This window comes from Thunnus maccoyii, chromosome 1 (genome assembly GCF_910596095.1).
Source record: "Thunnus maccoyii chromosome 1, fThuMac1.1, whole genome shotgun sequence".
Lineage (NCBI taxonomy): Eukaryota > Metazoa > Chordata > Actinopteri > Scombriformes > Scombridae > Thunnus > Thunnus maccoyii.
Window position 1 is genome coordinate 4,198,657 of NC_056533.1, and position 18,938 is coordinate 4,217,594.

Sequence of the window (18,938 nt, forward strand, 5' to 3'; positions counted from 1 at the left end):
CTGGGTTGCTGTGTACAGTATTTACACTTTATTTTCACACACACACTTCTTCAGTGGATGAACTGATGCTGGTAACCTGTAAAACCTCTGTGACTGTTGCAGAAAAACTGCAATTTTGTCCTTTTGTCTTTAAATTTGTAATAATCTATTTACATTTTTAAGTTATCAGATTAGTGCACATATAAGGAGGAGGAATAGCCTTTTTAGAGTACGAGAAACCCTTGTCTATTGCTCTCTGGTATAACTGGTTTATAGATAAAGGAGTAATTATTTTAACTACTGCTATACTTATTCCAATGTGAAAGGGTGGGATGATTTGATATGGGGACAGTTTGAGGCTGGCAGCAGGCCCAGGTGTTATCTAGTGCCATGTGAGCTGTTGTCAAGGGTTTTTGCTACCTAAACCATTGTGTACTCTTCAGAGGGAACTCATATTTATATGCCGTTTTGTGGTGTTTATTAAGGTGACATAAGGATATTTTATTGTTATAAATATAAATTTTATGCTTGGACTCTATTTGTGTAAATACATTAAAAAATTCTTCCATTCATTGCTTGTTGTGTAAATGTTCTGAGTCAACCAGGTCACAGGATATTTAGTGAGTAGCTCACATGGCAATCATGTTGATGGAACTTCCCAGGTGAAGATGTTGATCAAGGTGTTTTTGAATTGTCTTTCCAAATGAAAGCCCTGACATGAAGTGACTTTGCTCTCTTGTCCCAGTTTTCACCAACAGTCCAAGTTTTCACTTCTAAATACACCAAAGTGTGCAAACCTGTTAAGTTTTGTCACTCCCCCACTAGGTTTTGTACTCCTGGCAGTGTGGAGATAGCTCTGAAACAGCATATAAGCCTTCAGGCTGGGAAATAATACAATTAATTGAATTGAATATGTAAAATCCAAAAAGAAAAAAACTTTAAAGGCTTTTTCTATCAGGTCCAGTTTTTCTGGGATTGGGCCGAGGGATTTCCTTTAAAAAGGAAACAACTGTAGCAAGCGAGCATACTCAGACATAGCAATTACTATTTAAAATGAATTATCTTTTTTTTTAAATGATGACAAATTGTCTCGTCCTGAAAAAACATATTCAACAGGAAACATGCTGTAAACACAACATTGACATATCACCTTTTCAAGTTTATATGGTGAACATGTTAGCTAACAGTTGCCTATTTAAACCCAGCAGACACAGAGCTGCATTAGTGGTCATTTGGAGTTGTATTTGTGTTCACCTGGTGAATGTAAGTCAAGTATTGACTCTCCTTTAACTCTGCTTTGCTGTCCGTTACACTGTAAAACCCGATGAGTTAGTTCAGCTCAAACTGTTTGAGGAAACCGATGGCCTTGAACCATTTAAGTTTATTAAGTCAAACAATTTAAGCATGAGCAATTCTTTCATTTACATACAAGTATTTATTGTGAAGGCAACTTTGGTAAATAAAGTTGATAGTACTAATTCCACTGAGTTCATTGAACTTAAAACTAAGAAGTATCTTTAGACTCATATGTAGCATTTCTCCAAACTTATTAAAAATGTGCTAATAGAATTACCTGAATTAAGTAAAACTACCTTAAATGGATCTTCTTTACACAAATGTTACCACTAAAATTATAGTTTATCTCTGCCTGACTGTAAATGATATAGTTTTGATGAACAATAGCAACCAGCCTTAATGAAAAAGAACTAACATTACCCACAACACAACTAGAGGGCTAAATCACAATATAAACCTCTAACTATTTCATTCCTTCCTTTGTCCCATTGTTTACTTAAGGCTATTTCAGAATAAACACAAGCACCATCTTCACACCAGTCTTGCAATTAAGACAACAATATTTTAACATTTAACAGTCAACATTCAGTTAAGCAAGGGGGAATACAGTATTTTCAAGGCTAGATAATGTGACACTCATTACACAGCAAAAATTAAGTACCATACAGAAGTGCTCCAAAGGCAGCCAACAGGGTACACAGTAGAACGTAGAAGGCAATTTTTATATTCATCAGTGAGGTATTGAATTTGCAAATAATTGATATTTTATTGAACAATGAATGTGTTATAGAATGCAGTTATCACGAGAATAAGATAGCACTTTATGTTGCTTAGTGTAATAAAACATGTTGAAAAACTTAGAGACTTAAATCAAGAATGTTTAGAAATATAAATTATTGCACAGAAAATAAAATGTTGATTCAGTAAATGTTTTTCAATGTGCATAACAGGTAGGCAAGCAATGCCTTAATAAATTTCAAGAGTATATGGCTACTCAAAATGTACCTCATTAATCATGTCCTTATTTGAAAATATGAAAATATACAGTGTAGTACATTCAAGTATTTAATTTAATGTAACGGATTGTCACACGACTATCAGTTTGTGATATGATTTCAAAATGGCTTCTTGATCTCATTACACTGAATGACCTCTAATGAACCGAATATTTGGGACAAAAGTCCCCTGATGATTTTAATATCAATACAAAACAATAATGCAAAATCCTTTTAATATAACAATAGTAGCACTCATAAAAATATGCCCAGAAAGTGAAAGTGTACTTTTATTTAGAATTTTATATATTTAGTTAAAAATGTAATAGTGATATTGAAGTTCAGACCATTACACTGAATGACAATTTTGCACTTCATGACATTATTTCATACATATATTTCCACTTCATTTTCTCCAAATATAAGTGAAATGATAAAGTAGACAATATAGTTCAATGTAATATGTTATAAATGTATTTACTTCTCTTTTTTGTGAATTTAATGTATCCAGACCCAAAAAAGGCTCGTCTCGTTTCTAGAGTTGCATGGAAAACAAAAGCAATGTGAGATTGTAACACTGGATTTTTCAAACATTTTCAGACATATAGACATGCGATATTAAACTATTCAATTCTAAGCTCTTTATCCAGATCAAACATTCCTACAATGATGAATTCGAAAAAAAAAAGTACACTAGCTGAGTGGCTCTTGAAAGGCATAGGTATGTTAGCTAGCAAGCTAACAGTTACACTTTTAACATAAAACTTTAACAAAGTAATGTTACTCAGCATCAGCTATCAAGTGACCAGACTATCAGGTAACGTCAACTTAACATTATGAAACTTTTATTTCTGAACCAATAAGTATGAACTGGCCTTCTTGCAAGCTAATTTACGGCTAATGTTTGCACAGCTCAATAACATTAACATTAAGCTAACACGTTTCAATGTTCACACAATGCACAGCAAGACAAACAATAACTTATGCAAACAGTAATAAAATAACAGAACAAAGTTACCTCGAGTTGAGGACAAAACCATATATGTGTCATGAGTCAGCAAATCAAACACTGTAGTGCAGCAGGTGCAGCTTGTCCGTTACTCCAGTGCTGAGTGCAAAATCTCTCTCTCTCTCTCTCTCTCTCTCTCTCTCTCTCTCTCTCTCTCTCTGTCTCAATTCAATTCAATTGGCTTTATTAGAATGGCTGCATACAATACAACATTGCTAAAGCATATTTACACAAACTAGGTAGGTAAGAGTAACATAAGATATAAAACATACAACAAATGAATTATTAATGAATAAACATTAATTATTAGCCATATGGGACAGGGGTATAACAGAGGTGTGGAGCTCATGGCAGCTGCTATATGTCTTGCTGCCAGTCTACAGCAGTCCTCCCTCTCTCCCAGCAGGACTGGAAGTGTCTCCCAGTCACTTAGATAGAGAAACTCTGGGAATATTTTTATTATTTTTTTCAAAATATTGGTCTGTAATACTTTGATATTGGTTGCAGTGAGTTAAGAAGTGCAGCTCTCTGGTCACAGTAAGAACACAATCTCTCCTCTCTAGGCAGCCAGGTCTGTCTGTGCCGGCCTTCCTCCACTGCCAGGTTGTGTTCACTCAGTCTGTACTTAGTCAGTGTTCTTCTCAGTTTTCTATCAGACACTGTGGTCAGGTAGGTTGCCACAGTGTACCCTCTGTTTAGGGTTACATATGTTTCCATTTTGTTCTGGGATTTTGTTAGTTCTGTCCAATAATCTCTGTATTTTTCTTTTTCTTTCATCATAATTTGGTTTGGTCTAATTTTCTGAGTGCATGTGTCCTGAAGCTGAGGTGGTCCTGGTGTAAAGACTTATGTGGTTGATGGTTTGTTCAGCCTCAGGACAAGTATGCAGAGGGGAATCCTTCCTGGGTTCAACTCCTGGCAGCACAGGGCATTGTATGAAAAGCTCTCTCTAGGTGGGCAACTAATGACTATTTTCGATAAAGCTGACTTTTTTTTTTTTTGATTAATAGTGATACAGTATCATCAGATGCCTTGTTTGTCCTACCAACACACCAAAACCCAAAATATTCAATTTACTTATTAAACAATGAAAAGCAAGAAAATTCTCACATTTGGGAAGCTAGAAACATAAAATAATGGCAATTTTCTTGAAAATGTACTTACGTTATTAATCAATTATCAAAATAGTGGCTGATTATTTTTTTGTCCATCAAATAATTTTAATGCTTGTTTTTTTATATGACTAACATCAGAGCCAGGCAGGCAGAGCCAGCTAACTTCTGGTTAGCTCTCTGCTAACTCAAACTGGGATAAAATAATTGAATTGTCCCGCTCTTCTAGACTTGTTATGAGACCAAATGGATCAAATTCTGCTGGGATTGTGTGACGCTCAAAATAATTTATCCACCATTTTACAGCTGCAACAGTAGCAATGAAGTAGGTCATGGTGGAGCCTATGACGTAAGCTGAGGATGTGTCGACAGGGTTTTTGTAATTACTCTCACTGCCAGAAGGGGGAGACAAAAGTCCTGCACTGCAGCTTCAATCGTCTCTTTGTTTTGTTTAACACTTCTGTATTGTGTTAATGTGGCAACCTGTAGGGGTGGCTTCAGAGTCTCTGTTGTTCCAGTAATTACTGCACATGCAGCTGAAAGCTCAGCATCATTAATAAGTGGACTTTTTAGCATTGATTCTCTTCCCTGTATCCTTAGTAAGTAGGTTGTAATAATTGTACCTGTAACCAAAATGACCAGAAAATAGATGATGTAATGTATGAAGCACTGTCTCATGCTGCATAGAGACTGATACAGGCTCAAATGTATATGAATTTAAGAAATGATTGATCTATTTTCATCAAGCATGAATGACATACATGACTCTGCTTTATCATGATGACTTTATTCCAAAACATTTTCTACCAAACAAGGCAAACAGGCAACACTAACACAATGCCTTCAATAGAGGGTACACATTCAAACTGCTGGACATTTTAAATAAACAATAAATACAACAATACTATTCTACAGCAAGAAGACAATACCGTCTTTTTTTTGTAAGTCATCTTAAAGTGAACTACAGTAATGTTTTAAAGCAGTAAGTTTACCAACATCCTGATCTGCAGGTAGCCCTCTTAGGTTCAATGAAGCAGCATATCATGAGATTCTTGTTGAGTTAAAGGAACACTTTGGGATATAAATGTGTTTTTCTGTGTGTGAAAGGGCAATACTTGGCAGAATGTCTGAGTGTTCCTTTAATATCATGCTGTGGCGCTGCCTGACTATTATTGTGCCATTCTTTTCCTTTTCACAGTTTCTGTAAGCAGTATTCTTTGTTAATGCACTGTTACAGATCATGCCACCTTCTCTTTATTCCAAACAAACCAGAATGTCAAACACATCCCTCTCTGAGCTTTGTTCCAGGAAGAAAGAGCTGCACTCTCCAGGTGTTCAGTAAATGCATGGACTGTTACTGATAGTGAGAGGATGAAACATTAGCACAGTATGAGTATCACTCTCCACTCTGCAGGACTCTGCACTTGTATTCTGTTCGGTCATATCTGACTGGACAGTGCTGGCAGGATGTCATAGCATCCTCTCTGGGTTTGGAGCAGGCTGGACCTGCAGTCGGTCCCTGGTTCTACAACATGCAGTCTGAGGCTTCAGACAAAGCAGGACACCCCAGGAAACATCCATTTACCGGTGTCTCAGTGCTGCTATCTCATCTCTTGTGGAAGCTGGGACTGTGAATGATTTGAGAGAGCTTTCCAAAGGAATCCACGGTATCCACAGGTTCTTCTGTTTGTGCTGTGTTCTGCCCTGGCTGGTTTGGGACCTCCAGTGCTGGGGATGAGGCCTGATCCAGGGTGCTGATCCTGGGGAGGAACTGGGCCAGAGCTGGGACGCCGCGGTCTCGACCCTGCAGCCTCTGCCGGTGGTTTCCCAGACTGAGCATCGCTCCATGTCTGTCAGATACGTAGATGTTGTATCCGTCTGGCAAGATCTGCTCCCTGAAGGTGCAGTCATCTCTGCTGTAGGTGTGCTGTAAGAGATGGGGGACATTCACAAGATTTTTTTAAAACTTATTTTTAATTTCATCAATTGCAATTTAAGAATTATAGGAATATGCACTACTAAAATACAGTATCAACTAACATGATTCAGGTGGGTCCTGCTTAAGTACCTGAGCCTGTATCAGTAACAACTAAAAGTGAAATTTTGGACTTAAAATTAAAATAAGTGAAATTTAAGGACTGAAAGATAAAAGTAAAAATCCTTCACTTTTATAATAAAATATCTTTTTAAATGTCTTCCTTACTCCACTTTGCTTCTCTTTTTGTTTCCATTTCAGTCAATTTGCTATAGTTCATCACTATGTATGTGTATATATCATAAATACATCAGATTGTTAATTAATTTCACATTTGAAATACATCACACCAATAAAATTAACAAAAATGTGAACTTCTGAAAGTTAAAATCATATGCATATATTACTAAATTTCATGTATTATTACTTTTTTAAATCAACAATTGGGCAGATGAAGTAAAAGTAAATCCTTGTGTCTGATTGTCATGCATGTGATGAATCACTGCTGCTCTTAAAGGTAACTCTAAAGCTGGATGTCTTTGACGTAAGAGCTTATCAGGAGGAGTCAATGTAGATACATAGAGCCACGCTCAACTCTTCCTGTAATGCAACGTCACCCAGCGAGGCCTATTTGGCCAGTCAAATACAAGTGCACATTCACATTACTTGTGTGAACACTGTATTTCTATTGTTTACTTTTGTAACAAAAGATAAAATAATTGGAGCCGTGATCATTTCCCAGAGTTGTAAAATCCTGTCTCTGCATATTATAAACCTCTCTGCATCATTTTGGTGTCTGATAAGCCTTCAGACTCATAAATCTCTTACTTAAACTGGACTTGTGAGGTTGTTCATTGTCTCACAAGTACCTGAAACAATTCAGCCTTCAGTATTTTTTTTTTTTTTTACGCAGGGCTGTTTCTAATTTAACAGTAACAATTAAGAAAGTCACTACATAAATGTGTCTAGTTCTTCACTCTCAGTGAAAAACTAATTGTAATAACTGTAATTCATATTTTTGATAAATACAGGCCATGATCTTGATGAGTGGCCCTGGGTCAAAGTCTGGCTTTAAGAACTTCGTTTTTTCCTCTGATATGGTGCAAATTCATAAATTACAGTAATTTGTGTTTTCCAGCACAGGAATCTTCGTCCGTGGTCTTTGTAACAGCAAAATATATTTTAAATGTACTTTTAATTGCAGCTGGAGTCTTACTCTTATTTATTTGTGCTACACTGGCCCATCTTGCAATGTTACTTTTGGTTTTCTAATATACAATATATACTGTGCTCGTATCTGTACAGGTTTAAAAACAAATTAGAATGGCAACTTCCATTAGGATTGCATGAATGGTGTTTTTAGACAGAAGGCCCCTTTTTATCAAAAAAACATACATATATGGTTCTGCAAGTTCTTCGACAGCTGTTTACCTTGGCCACAGAGAGCCAGCCAGAGGCCAAGGTTGTTGTTGCTGCTGCTGGATCTTTTCATTCAAGTTTTTTACTTTGCAAACACATCCTACCCTGCACCACACCGGACAAAGGTTGATGAACCGATCGACTGTTTGAATGAATGACATGCAGAGTTTTCCGAACATGGAAGCTGATTAACAACATATGAAAGCAGGAGTCTTGTGGTCAGTCACGTCTACAGAAATTTGTTTGGACCCTTTGAAGATTTTCTTAACACAATTCATTCTATCTGGATTTTAGAGAAGCTTCGTTTTTTTGTTTTTTTTTTAAGGTGCATTGCTAAGTTTTTGAAGGGTGCAATTCATCCACTTTGTTATCCAGCTTGTAACAGCAGGTAGGCTAATTGTGAGCAATAATTCATTTTAATTTTTGCAGTCATACTGTTTGAGAAGTCTAGGTGCCATTTATGAAATGACACCCTGTTTCTCACATATGATCTGTAGGATCATATATGAGAACAGCCAATATTAAAGAATGACACTAGAAAATGCAAAGTTTTCTGAAATGTGGAAAGGCTGAGTTTAAAGTTGAAGTGGAAGTTGCCCATACAAGTTGGAATAGCGGTGAAAATGAAAGTGCTGAAAGCTGTTGAATTTTCAAGGTAAAAATTTTAGGTGTAAGCTCTGAGTGAAGAAGTATCAGTTGAAGTGAAAGTACTTAAAAGAGTTGAAACTTCAGTTGAGCTTCAAGCACTTCAAGAGAGCTTCAAGAGACCAGCTGACATGTGATATGAAAGCAGATGAAGTATCAGCTGAAGTGTAACCACTGAAAGCAGCTGATTGATCAAATATAGGGAAGTTGGAACCTCCCGAGACAGCATTTGGCCGCTTGTCCTGCTGTTGTTACAGCCATGTCTGAACTAGCTCTGGCCAACTGACCTCCACCTTTAAGCTGGGGACATTTAATCAATGAATGTATTTGGCTTGTGGCGAATTGTATTCATTAAAGGCTGCTAATTCATTTTCTATTTACCATCCCTATCTAGACATGCAGAGTGAACTGCCTGACAGACTGTTGAGCAAGGTTAAAGCCAAAACACATTATTATCAATGATCAATGAAGTTATTTATTTGCTGTTGCAGTAAGATCACAGTTCACACTCCATACAGGCACAGACACAAAGTAACCTGTCTGTTTATTTGGCTCAACATGGCTAGAGGTGCTACACAGCTAACCAACAAAGTTTGTTGGCTTTGGGTTTTGTTCTTAGCATCAGAGCAAAGCGTGTGTTAGCAGCAGCAGCAGCTTACTGGTTCATTTGGAATTTCTTCTAGAAGTGTTTTTAAAGATGTTTCTCGGTGAAAAGAAACTCAGGAAGAACAAAATGCTCAAAAAGATAAAGAGTATGGCTTTTTTTTCTTGAATGCTGGGCAGTTGCTGGGCGGCATCTGCTGACAGGCAGGGGAAAAGTGATTGGCTGAAAGGTGAGGAGGCTCTGTCATGAAATGTTATGAAATAAAAGTGTTTCTGGGATAAATGACATTTAAACTGAAAAGAATCGTGAGCAGACGTCACGACATAAAACTGAACTCCAGTAATGTCAATATGAATGGTAAAGTCACATTAATCTGAAAAATTCTTGATTCACTTATTAAATATCAAATTATTTAATTATTTTCACTCATTCATTATTTATTTTATTACATTAAAGCATATTATTTGCCACACAATATCTTATGTAATTTAGGTCATTTTGGTGAACACCATATGATCCCACTTTATTCAGATGTTTGTTCTGTTGTGTTTTAATAATAAAGAATATTTTGATTTACAAGCTGCTTTGTATTTCACATGTGTGTTCAATTGTTTGAATTGTAAAACATTCATTTTGATCTGTATACAGTATGCTGGACTATTTGCAGTATAAATGTTTCACTACGGACATAATTAGCATATGAGTGTATGATAATTATTACAATAAGACCATATATGATGAACATAATGCACGTGCGATATATTTACGGGACGCATATTATTTGGGGCAACTGGAGCATTTAAACTGGTCAAAGACAGACTGAAAATCAAGTTGAAGTATTTAATAAAAGTTGATATTATGATTATACAATTCACTATAGTAGATCATATTACCAATTTATTCACATCCAGTCTAATTATAAATCATTTTGCAGCGATAATTACCTCACTTGCTAAATAAAATAACGCCCTGACATGTGACTTCTGAAGACATAGGACCATTGATTCGTGAATAACGTTTGCAAGATTAACAATTACTGCATTTATAAGCAACAGATTCAGAGATAAACTGGCTGTCACCTTGTCATATGAAATCCTTACCGATGAGTACAGTCTCCCATCGCCCTCTATGCAGAGAAACTGTGCGGCTGCTACTCCTCTGATGACAACACAGCCTTGATCCACAGGACGGATCTCCAGCAGGCCTGCAGTTCAAATGTTCATCAGAGTGAAAAATGCCACCAAAACTGCTCCACTCATCAATTTACTCACAAGCATCACAGTTTGTTGCTTGTCAAAAATATTTGACTTACTGTGCTGAGTTTGGTCCGCAGAGCCGTGGATCTGCCCATCCCCACTGATCAGAAGGTGCAGTCCTGGTCTGGCGGCGTACAGGTGCCTGAAGCGGACCACCTGGCCCCAGCCGTGGTCGATGTGGGGCCCCTGATCCGATAGAGGCATGCAAACAAGTCCCATAGCAAAAAACAGGTTGGCAACGGATACAGTGACCAATCTCGGTTTCATGATTCTTCAAACCCTGTGTGAGCGCTCTGTTGCTGCTCCCCCCACTCCAGTGTGAAGTAAGGTAGTCTCATCTCAACCCAGCCTTTAAATTTGACCCTTATCAGCTGCTGATAACCCTCTTTCCCAAATCCAGTTCCCAGAAGCAGACCATAACACACCCCTGCACGACATCCAACTGGATCATAGCTCATTGGCCCCGGTCGAGCCCCAACCCGAGCCCCTCTCTGGTCTGTGAAAAAATGACACTGATACTCATAACTGCCTCCCTGCTGGAGATATTGTGGAAGAATTTGAAATTTTGAAGCTTTAATGATGAAAATTTCTGCTTGGTAATTAATTTGCATGCTGAACGTACCAGAAGACACTAATGATTTAGTCAAGTCACTCATCCTGTATATAGTTGATACCTTTTTGAGGAGGAGTGAGGAAACTTTCACGCTTTTAAAAAGGATTTTGGCATGAACTCCCAATGCAGGACACAACTGGTGGCTGCATCTGCCCCGATGACCTCTACAGAAAACTGACTCCAGGTACAGCTCAGTGTAGTGAACATGTCTCCCTCAGCCATACCAGTAGACCTACATATAAGCCACATGCAGTAAAGGTCTGTGCAGGTCAACCAGTAGAGCCAGAAATAAATAAAGCCTCAAATATGCATCAACATTTGTGGAAATTATACATTTTACAACTACTGCAACTTGTACACTGCTGTTTACAATAATGAAAGCCAATCATCATTACCTCTGATGCTGTATCATTATTATTAGTAGTAGTGATGGTAGTATAGTGCAGTGCATTTACTCAAGTACTTTACTTCAGTGCTTCCAGTACATGGTATTTTATACTACTCTACTACATTTCAGAGAGAAATATAGTACTTTTTACTTCCCACATTTATTTGTCAGCTACTTTACAAATTAATATTTTACATACAAAACATATGATGAGCTTGTATAATATATTGCAGCATTATAGGTTTAACTAAAATGAGCTCCACCTCAACCAACTACAACCATCAAACAGCTACATTAATGCATCAATAATAATATTCAATAATATAGGATAATTAGTATATTATGTATAGGGGGGATTGGTTCTGCGTTGAGAACTTTTATTCTTGATAATTTAGGTACATTTTGCTTTTAATATTTACATATTTTACTTAAGTAATATTTTCAGTGCAGCACTTTTACTTTTAATGGAGTATTTTTACATTGTGTTATTGATATTTTTACTTAAGTAAAGATCTGAATACTTCTTCCACTGCTATAGTAGTGGTAGTAAAATATACTGATGGAGTAACATTAATTAAAAAACAAAACAAAACAAAAAAAATCAGTAGAAATAGTAATGGTAGGAGCAGCAGCAGTAATAATGAGTGTTGCACGAGGTCTATTAGTATAACAGTAGTAGTAGTAGCTGTAGTAGCAGGAGTATGAAGCAGTAGCAGTGACAGTAGTAGTAAGAATGTTGTTTTTGTTGTTGTAAGTTAAGAGTCTGGCAGAAGGAACAGTTCCAGTCTAAACAGACCTTGGTTCATGCCTATAGACTGCATGTCTTACGTTGATGATCACGTTGCACAATTACGTTACATAAAGTGCTACCAAATGTATTCTGTCAAATTGCACATTTTTTTATTTGTGGACAGGGTAAAGTCTACAGATTGGGCTGAATCCAAGCGGAGCTGTGAGACTGGGTCACTCCACACTAAAATAACAGACTTCTTTCCGCTCTTATCACATTCTGGCCTGTGCTTCCGATGCTCTGAGTTGCATTTACATACAAGTTAAACTGTAATGGAAAGTAAACATCACCATTCACGAAAAGGCAACCAGAGGCCCTGATTTCAAAACCTTATCTTTTTGTAAGTTTTTGGATTTGTAAATTGATCCTCTCTGAGGGAAGATGGTGTTACTGTCTGTGCACGTTGTGGCACTTTGACAAGCGTGTTTTTTAGGGAGCTTGATGCATATGAAGTCCGTCTCTTAGTACCTAACACATCTGCACACTTTCTGTCACTAGATGGCAGCCTGGAATATGAATGTATCTCTTCAGAGCACAAGGTAAACGTGAAGATTTGAAGCAACTGTGCTGTGTGTGGAGAACACAGAAAGTCAAGTCACCTTTACTTATATAATGTTTCAAACACAACAGAATTGACCTGAAATGCTTTACAAACAATGATGATCAGAAGTAAAATACATGAAGCTGTAGACACAGAAAGATGTCCAATAAACAGTCATTCTCCGATAGCACGGACACATTGTATACTCTATATAAAAAAGAAACTGTACATCACTTTATCATCACTTGCATCAGTTATCATCATTGCTTGAATAATCTTTAAGTTATTTATGAGCCCTTCATCTCTTATGATGCCAGAAAACTCCAGCTCTGCACCTGCTTCATCAGTTGAAAGGTTGTGGGGTATAGATAGTGCTGTTCCATGAGGATACTGATGGGTATAATGGTGTTTATCATACTATAAGTAGTTAAGATAATCAGTGAAGTGGACTGTTCATGATTGTTGAGTGAAACAATGACACATGAACACCATTCTCTCATGCAGGGGATATGTATACAGTCAGCTCAGGCCAAACTGGCTGAATGTGCATGAAATGTAGAATTTCACATATTCCCTCTACATCAGAACAACAGAGTCCTCTGAAAATGAAGCATGAAGCATCAGGCGAACTGTTGACGACGTACATTCATATCACTTATTTATCTATTTATTCTATAATGTTTAGTTTCCACCTGAACTTTCACAACCATCAGTGGTGGAAGAAGTTTTCAGATCCTTTATATAAGTTCAAATACAGCAATGTAAAAATACTCCATTACAAGTGTAAGTCTTGCATGAAAAATCCTACTACAGTAAAAGTACATTATTAAAAGTACAAGTATTGCAGTAAAAGTAGTGGTTTGATCCCTCTGACTGATATATTATTATATATGACATCATTAGATTATTAATAGTGAAGCATCAGTGTTAAAGCAGCATGTTAGTGTTGTAGCTGCTGGAGGTGGAGCTAGTTTACACTACTTTATATACAGTTAGCTAGTTTAGTCCAGTGGTTCCCAACCTAGGGGTCAGGCCCCTCCAAAGGGTCAGCAGATAAATCTGAGGGGTTGTGAGATGATTAATGGGAGAAGAAAGAGGAAAAAACAAAGTTCTGATACACAAATCTGTTTTCAGTTTTTGGACTTTTTCTCTAATCTTTGATTTTTGGTGAAATATTGGATCATTTGAACATTTATTGAAATGAAACCATTTGAGAAGTTTAGAAAAATCATTATTTGGTGGAGCTGTTAACAACTCATAGACATGTGAAATGTGACCCCGACTACACACTGCTTTTTGTAAGACGTCAAAAGCCACAAAGGTTGGAAACCACTGGTTTCATCTTTAACAATGTGTTGTATTTTAAAAGCTTGTTATATTATCCATTGTGTCAAATGTTCATCTGAAAAGTAACTAAAGCTGTCAAATAAATGTAGTGGAGTAGAAAGTACAATATTTCCCTCTGAAATGTAGCATCACATGGAAATACTCAAGTAAAGTACATGTACTTCAAAACTATACTTATTTACAGTACTTGAGTAAATGTACCACTGATAACCACAATAGTAATAGAAAATTGGGTTGTTGCAACTATAGATTAAAGCCTGGTGTTTTCACTTACATCTCTTGACGTCTCTTCACTCTCCTGTTGCACCTGTCAACTGGGACAACTTTATCATTCTTATTGGTACATTTTAACATGGTTGTGATATCATTTGAGGCAATTTATCAGATTTCACACAGCTCCCTCTGAAGCCACAGAAGGCTTTACACTACTTTTTTCATGCAGTAGTAATCCTTAACACCTGGAAACACACGCTGATGTGTGATATTTATGGAGTTCCAGTTTAATCTTCGCCTTCCTATTGACCTTATGCATGATCTGTCTAGAAAACTTGAACTTTAAAAATGTTGGCATTGGGCATAACAAATATATTGAATGAAATCCAGGGTTTTGCAGAATCAGTGTTGGTGTCTGATGAGGGGGTTGCCTGATTCCCAGCATACTTTTGCTGAACGTCAACCTCAGCAGAGATCTAAACATATATATATATTATATATATACATATACATATATATATAACTAAGAATATAGAACACCATATTCCACCAATTCATTAAGAGGGTAAAACCGATGACATAATAGTCAAAACAGTGTGACATTGTGTAACGTAGAGGAAGTGATGGATCCTGAACAAAAGAAAAAAAGTCCTGCCAGCAGCCACAAGAGGCTGCAACGGTCATTAACCCCACAGTGTGGAAGTGTTGGAAAGGACACACAGACTTTGTTTTAGATTCTTGCCAACAGTGGAGTTAAAACTGTAATATTTATCCTGAGGAAGAAGCTAGAGGAAACCTGATCTTTTAGGGGAGCATGAATGGTTTCTGTGCATTTGATGGAGATTTGTCAGTGTTGGATGTTGATGATTCTTTTGTAAAAGTGTTAATTTGAGTTTTGTTTATTTGCACACAAAGACCAACAGAACGTATTGATGACTTCTACCTAAAAAATATAAAACATATTCACACTGTTAAAAATATACTGCATGTTATGACAACAAAGAGATTGTATAAGAGAAATGATATATTTTTTAATGCTCTATACTTTAAGAAAGATGAAATATCAATACATTTGGAAAATAAGTTTCATAAATTTGGAGTGCCATATCTGAAAATCAACCCCTGCTCATGAGATGTTTGGGAAAATGAAGTTTACATGACTGTCAGGTTGAAACAATCTGAGAAAGGAACAGCTGCTCACAGCTCAGACATATAATAAAAGGTTAGGAACTAGTGCATCAAAATGATGGGCAGACCGACAGATTAACCGACCGAGTGACATCTGCCATCCTTGGGCCTCTTTAGTGAGGCAAAAATCTACAAATCTATTTATACAAACTACAAACTTGTCAAAATGAATACACACAACATACTGTAAGTGAGAAAACCTTTCAAGAGGAAATTGTTGATCTGTGTAACCCGTATACATACGTATATCTTCAAACGGTGAACTTTTCAAACTCCTGAATGTGAACTTATTTCTGTTTTAAGCTTGGTTACGATGCATTTTTAATGAATTCTTTTAATTTTTAAAGGGGTTTAAGGAAGATTTTGTCAACTGTAATCCTTTTTCTTATAACTGTAAAAAAAATTCAAATACATGCTTTTTATCAAATAGCAGCATCTTGTACTTTCTGCAACCCTGTCATTTCTATGAGACAGGGTTGACTCTCTGAAATGTTCCAGAGCTGTTTGTGAACATTTGTTTACTTGGTTACAGGCTCTCCAGTCCAGCTGATGAAATGAGCCACACAGACCAGACTGCGACAGCATGGTTTGACCTGCTGACATTTGAGAAGCGTGGCTGCCTTGTATGATATGATGATGCTGTTTGAGTCAGAGCTGGCCTGAGCTGTTTGCCGGCTGAGAGACACTCTAGGACATAGCAAGATGATGTCAGGCCACAAAACTGGGCTTTTGTGTGAGGCGGATGTTGCAGCCGTGCAAGCAACCAACCTACTGTATGTGGGCTTACACCTACACTGATTTCCATCACATCACTGGAAGGCAGACAAATATGCTTTGTAGTCTGACTGTCTTACCTTGGACTTGCAAATGCATTATTTCTTTTTTTTAAAATTTGACTTTTACAGTATGTATGTGACTGAATTAATTAAAAATGAAATGAAATGAAATATTCTCAATTTAATATAATGATTAAAGATTTCATATTTTCAAAAGTGAGTCATAACCACTTTTATTTTAAACTAAATTACTATCAACTGACACATATGATGGGATCCATTATGGCCAGTATAATCCACTCAAAGTAATCTCCAGTTGGGTAGTAACTACTTTTTTCCAATAGAGGGCAGTGGTGATGCTTCAAAGGAAATGCAGCACTACAGGGTCCCCAAATGTCAAATAGGATTCATCAAAATAATTAAGTAAATAATTGAATTCATAAATACTTTGTTATTCTGTGTTGGTAGAATCTCTGGTGAGTGATTGTTGAAGTTATGTCCGCCCCAAATGAACAATAAAAGCAAATATGGTTGTGATGCAGAGATGTAAAAAGCTAAACATGCTAGCAACAAGCCATAGTTTTCACCAAAGCATAATGAAATATATGGCTAAAAACACAAGACATATTTGGTCATATTTTGGTGAAAAGGTGAGATTGGTGGATTACAGCAAGAGTTATTTGAAAGGTTCTGGAGATTTTTACACACTTCTTTTGCCATTGCTGTTGGAATCAATTCTGAATCCTAGCTAGCTACATCTGTCATCCAACACAAAGGAGCCAAGCTATACCAAGTAATCACCATACTGAGTTAGCGTGTAGTTTAACATTAGCATATTTAGTCCATATGCTTTCATAAAGAGGAGAAAAGTAGTTTTGAGTAGATTTAACATTTTTACCTACTGAAGCTTCACGCTAACTCTATAGTTCTTGCTCTATTAAAACAATCGCTATGTTGTTTTGCTATATGAACATTAAGCATCTATAAACTTAAATGCTACATTCAGGAAATCTCTGCTAGCTACATTGTTGTGCTTCTTTGCTGTTCTAAAACACACCTGTGCTTAGCTGCAACACTGTTGCCAGTTTGCATGCTGAGGAAGGACGTTTGCAATCAGATAATATCCGGTTACCATTCAGCAGCCAGATAAGATGCTGGAATTGAGCTTGTTGATTTTTTATCATTTTCAAGAGACTCAGGGTGGAGAAAAACAGCGGAGGACAAATCAAGATGTCACAAGACTCCTCAAATAGCTACAAACAGCCACCCTTTAATCATTTCAACAATCTACAGCAGTTCTTACAGATGGAGGACATTTGGAGTCCCATACAGGTTCTTTGGGCATGTGGACACACCTAGAGGTTGGGTGTTATTTGAAATATTTCAATACTAGTGCTAATATGATAAAGAGTTTCGTACAAGTTTTGGTACTGATACCAAATACTTTTTTTTCTCTATCGAACTTTGAGAAATATTATTTTCTGTAAAACCTATTGTCTAAACACAGGGAGCAGTACGAGAGCCTAGCCTGAATAAAATTCAGTCTAAAATTTGCAAAACTTTGGTTTAATCCAGGAACTATCTGATCCAAAGAATAAGACAGTGAGATTATTAATTTAACTAGACATTCAGTGTCAACTTGTTGTAGTTTTTGAAACTCAGTGCTGTGGACATATAGTCAGTACCGAAATAGTATTGGGGTTTAAAACTCAGCTCTGTCTCCACCAGGTCATTAGTTTGAGTGGCTCTTCACTTTCCTGCTTGTACACAAGTTTAAGGTGTTATTTTGTTTTAATTCACATTCTCTTCTGTTAGATTTTTTGTGAATTTGCTTAAGACTTGTGCGTTATTTGGATGGAAACATACACATACTTTTTGTTTAGGCTGTAGTAGAAGTGCTTGTACTCCAATATTGTTTCAGTGTTCAGCCTTTGATAAAGTGATAGGGTCGACGGGACACTCAAGTCAGCTGCAGCTTTAGAGTCTCGCTAATAAGCCGTGACCATGAGCTCTGTGTGTGTACAAGGCAAGAGTCCACGTCATTTCCTAAAGTCACACATATACACCACAAGCAAGTACACAGGAAATCACAGTGAGAAATGGGTGTGGGAAATGGGAGGATATAGGGAGTCTTTAGAAGTACCTTCAGTTTACAGCTCAACATCTGGAGCATCTCAGACAGGCGGATGATAACTGCCATCTTCCCACAGAGACAGACAGAAGAGTGCTTTTCTTTGAGGGTGAAGCTCACAAAAATCACAAGTGTTCAATTAAGTCTGATGAACTTGATTGTTTCTGCTTGGATTTTAAGCTCCATATTAATGCTGTGATCTACATGAGATGAGATACAGTATGTATATGAGATAAATGTTACTGATGAGTATTTAAAAAAAAAAAAAAAAACGCAAGAAAAATAATTTATTGTTTGGTTTTCCCAGTTTTAATCAAATTTAATCTGATGATTTTTGTGAATTGTGTGTTGCATTGTGGGACAATAGTGTCCATGAACATTCAGTAATTGATTGGGTTTCATGCGTAAGCATATGAACTTGTGTCATTGTGTCATTCTGCCTGCATGAAGTCACTACTGAAATCATGGTTATATTTATTCATAGAGAGCCAAAGGCCTGGCGTCACTTTCTGTCTAGCTGTGCTTTGCTATCTTCTGAAACTTTCATTCATCTGTCTTTCTGAAAAAGTGGAATGAGTTGCTCTGGTTTGCTGTCTATATTCTAAGATAAATGACCACCTACTACAGCAGTTGCTATTTGAACATGATATGAATTATACAA

At 36.8% G+C, this 18,938-nt stretch overlaps 1 protein-coding gene across 2 annotated transcripts; it reads right to left on the bottom strand.

Moving 5' to 3' along the window:
• Window positions 1-5,162: 5,162 nt before the first annotated feature.
• fgf19 (fibroblast growth factor 19) lies at window positions 5,163-10,888 on the bottom strand. 2 transcript variants are annotated; one of them, XM_042415441.1, is made up of 3 exons: window positions 10,347-10,888; window positions 10,114-10,238; window positions 5,163-6,318 (listed from the first exon to the last, which is right to left on the bottom strand). In XM_042415441.1, exons 1-3 carry the CDS (start codon window positions 10,555-10,557, stop codon window positions 5,998-6,000), a joined length of 657 nt encoding a protein of 218 aa, XP_042271375.1. In that variant the 5' UTR covers window positions 10,558-10,888; the 3' UTR covers window positions 5,163-5,997. The 2 variants fall into 2 exon arrangements, with proteins under 2 accessions (XP_042271375.1, XP_042271384.1); XM_042415450.1 differs by having other exon boundaries at window positions 10,135-10,238; window positions 10,347-10,887.
• Window positions 10,889-18,938: the final 8,050 nt, after the last annotated feature.

What these genes read in the sequence shown, in the direction of transcription:
- fgf19 (XM_042415441.1), bottom strand. Translation starts at nt 10,557, where the DNA reads ATGAAACCGAGATTGGTCACTGTATCCGTTGCCAACCTGTTTTTTGCT. An exon ending in TGCGGACCAAACTCAGCACA is followed by an intron (nt 10,239 to 10,346) that starts GTAAGTCAAATA and finishes TTTGAACTGCAG; the next exon opens with GCCTGCTGGAGATCCGTCCT. An exon ending in TAAGGATTTCATATGACAAG is followed by an intron (nt 6,319 to 10,113) that starts GTGACAGCCAGT and finishes CATCTCTTACAG; the next exon opens with CACACCTACAGCAGAGATGA.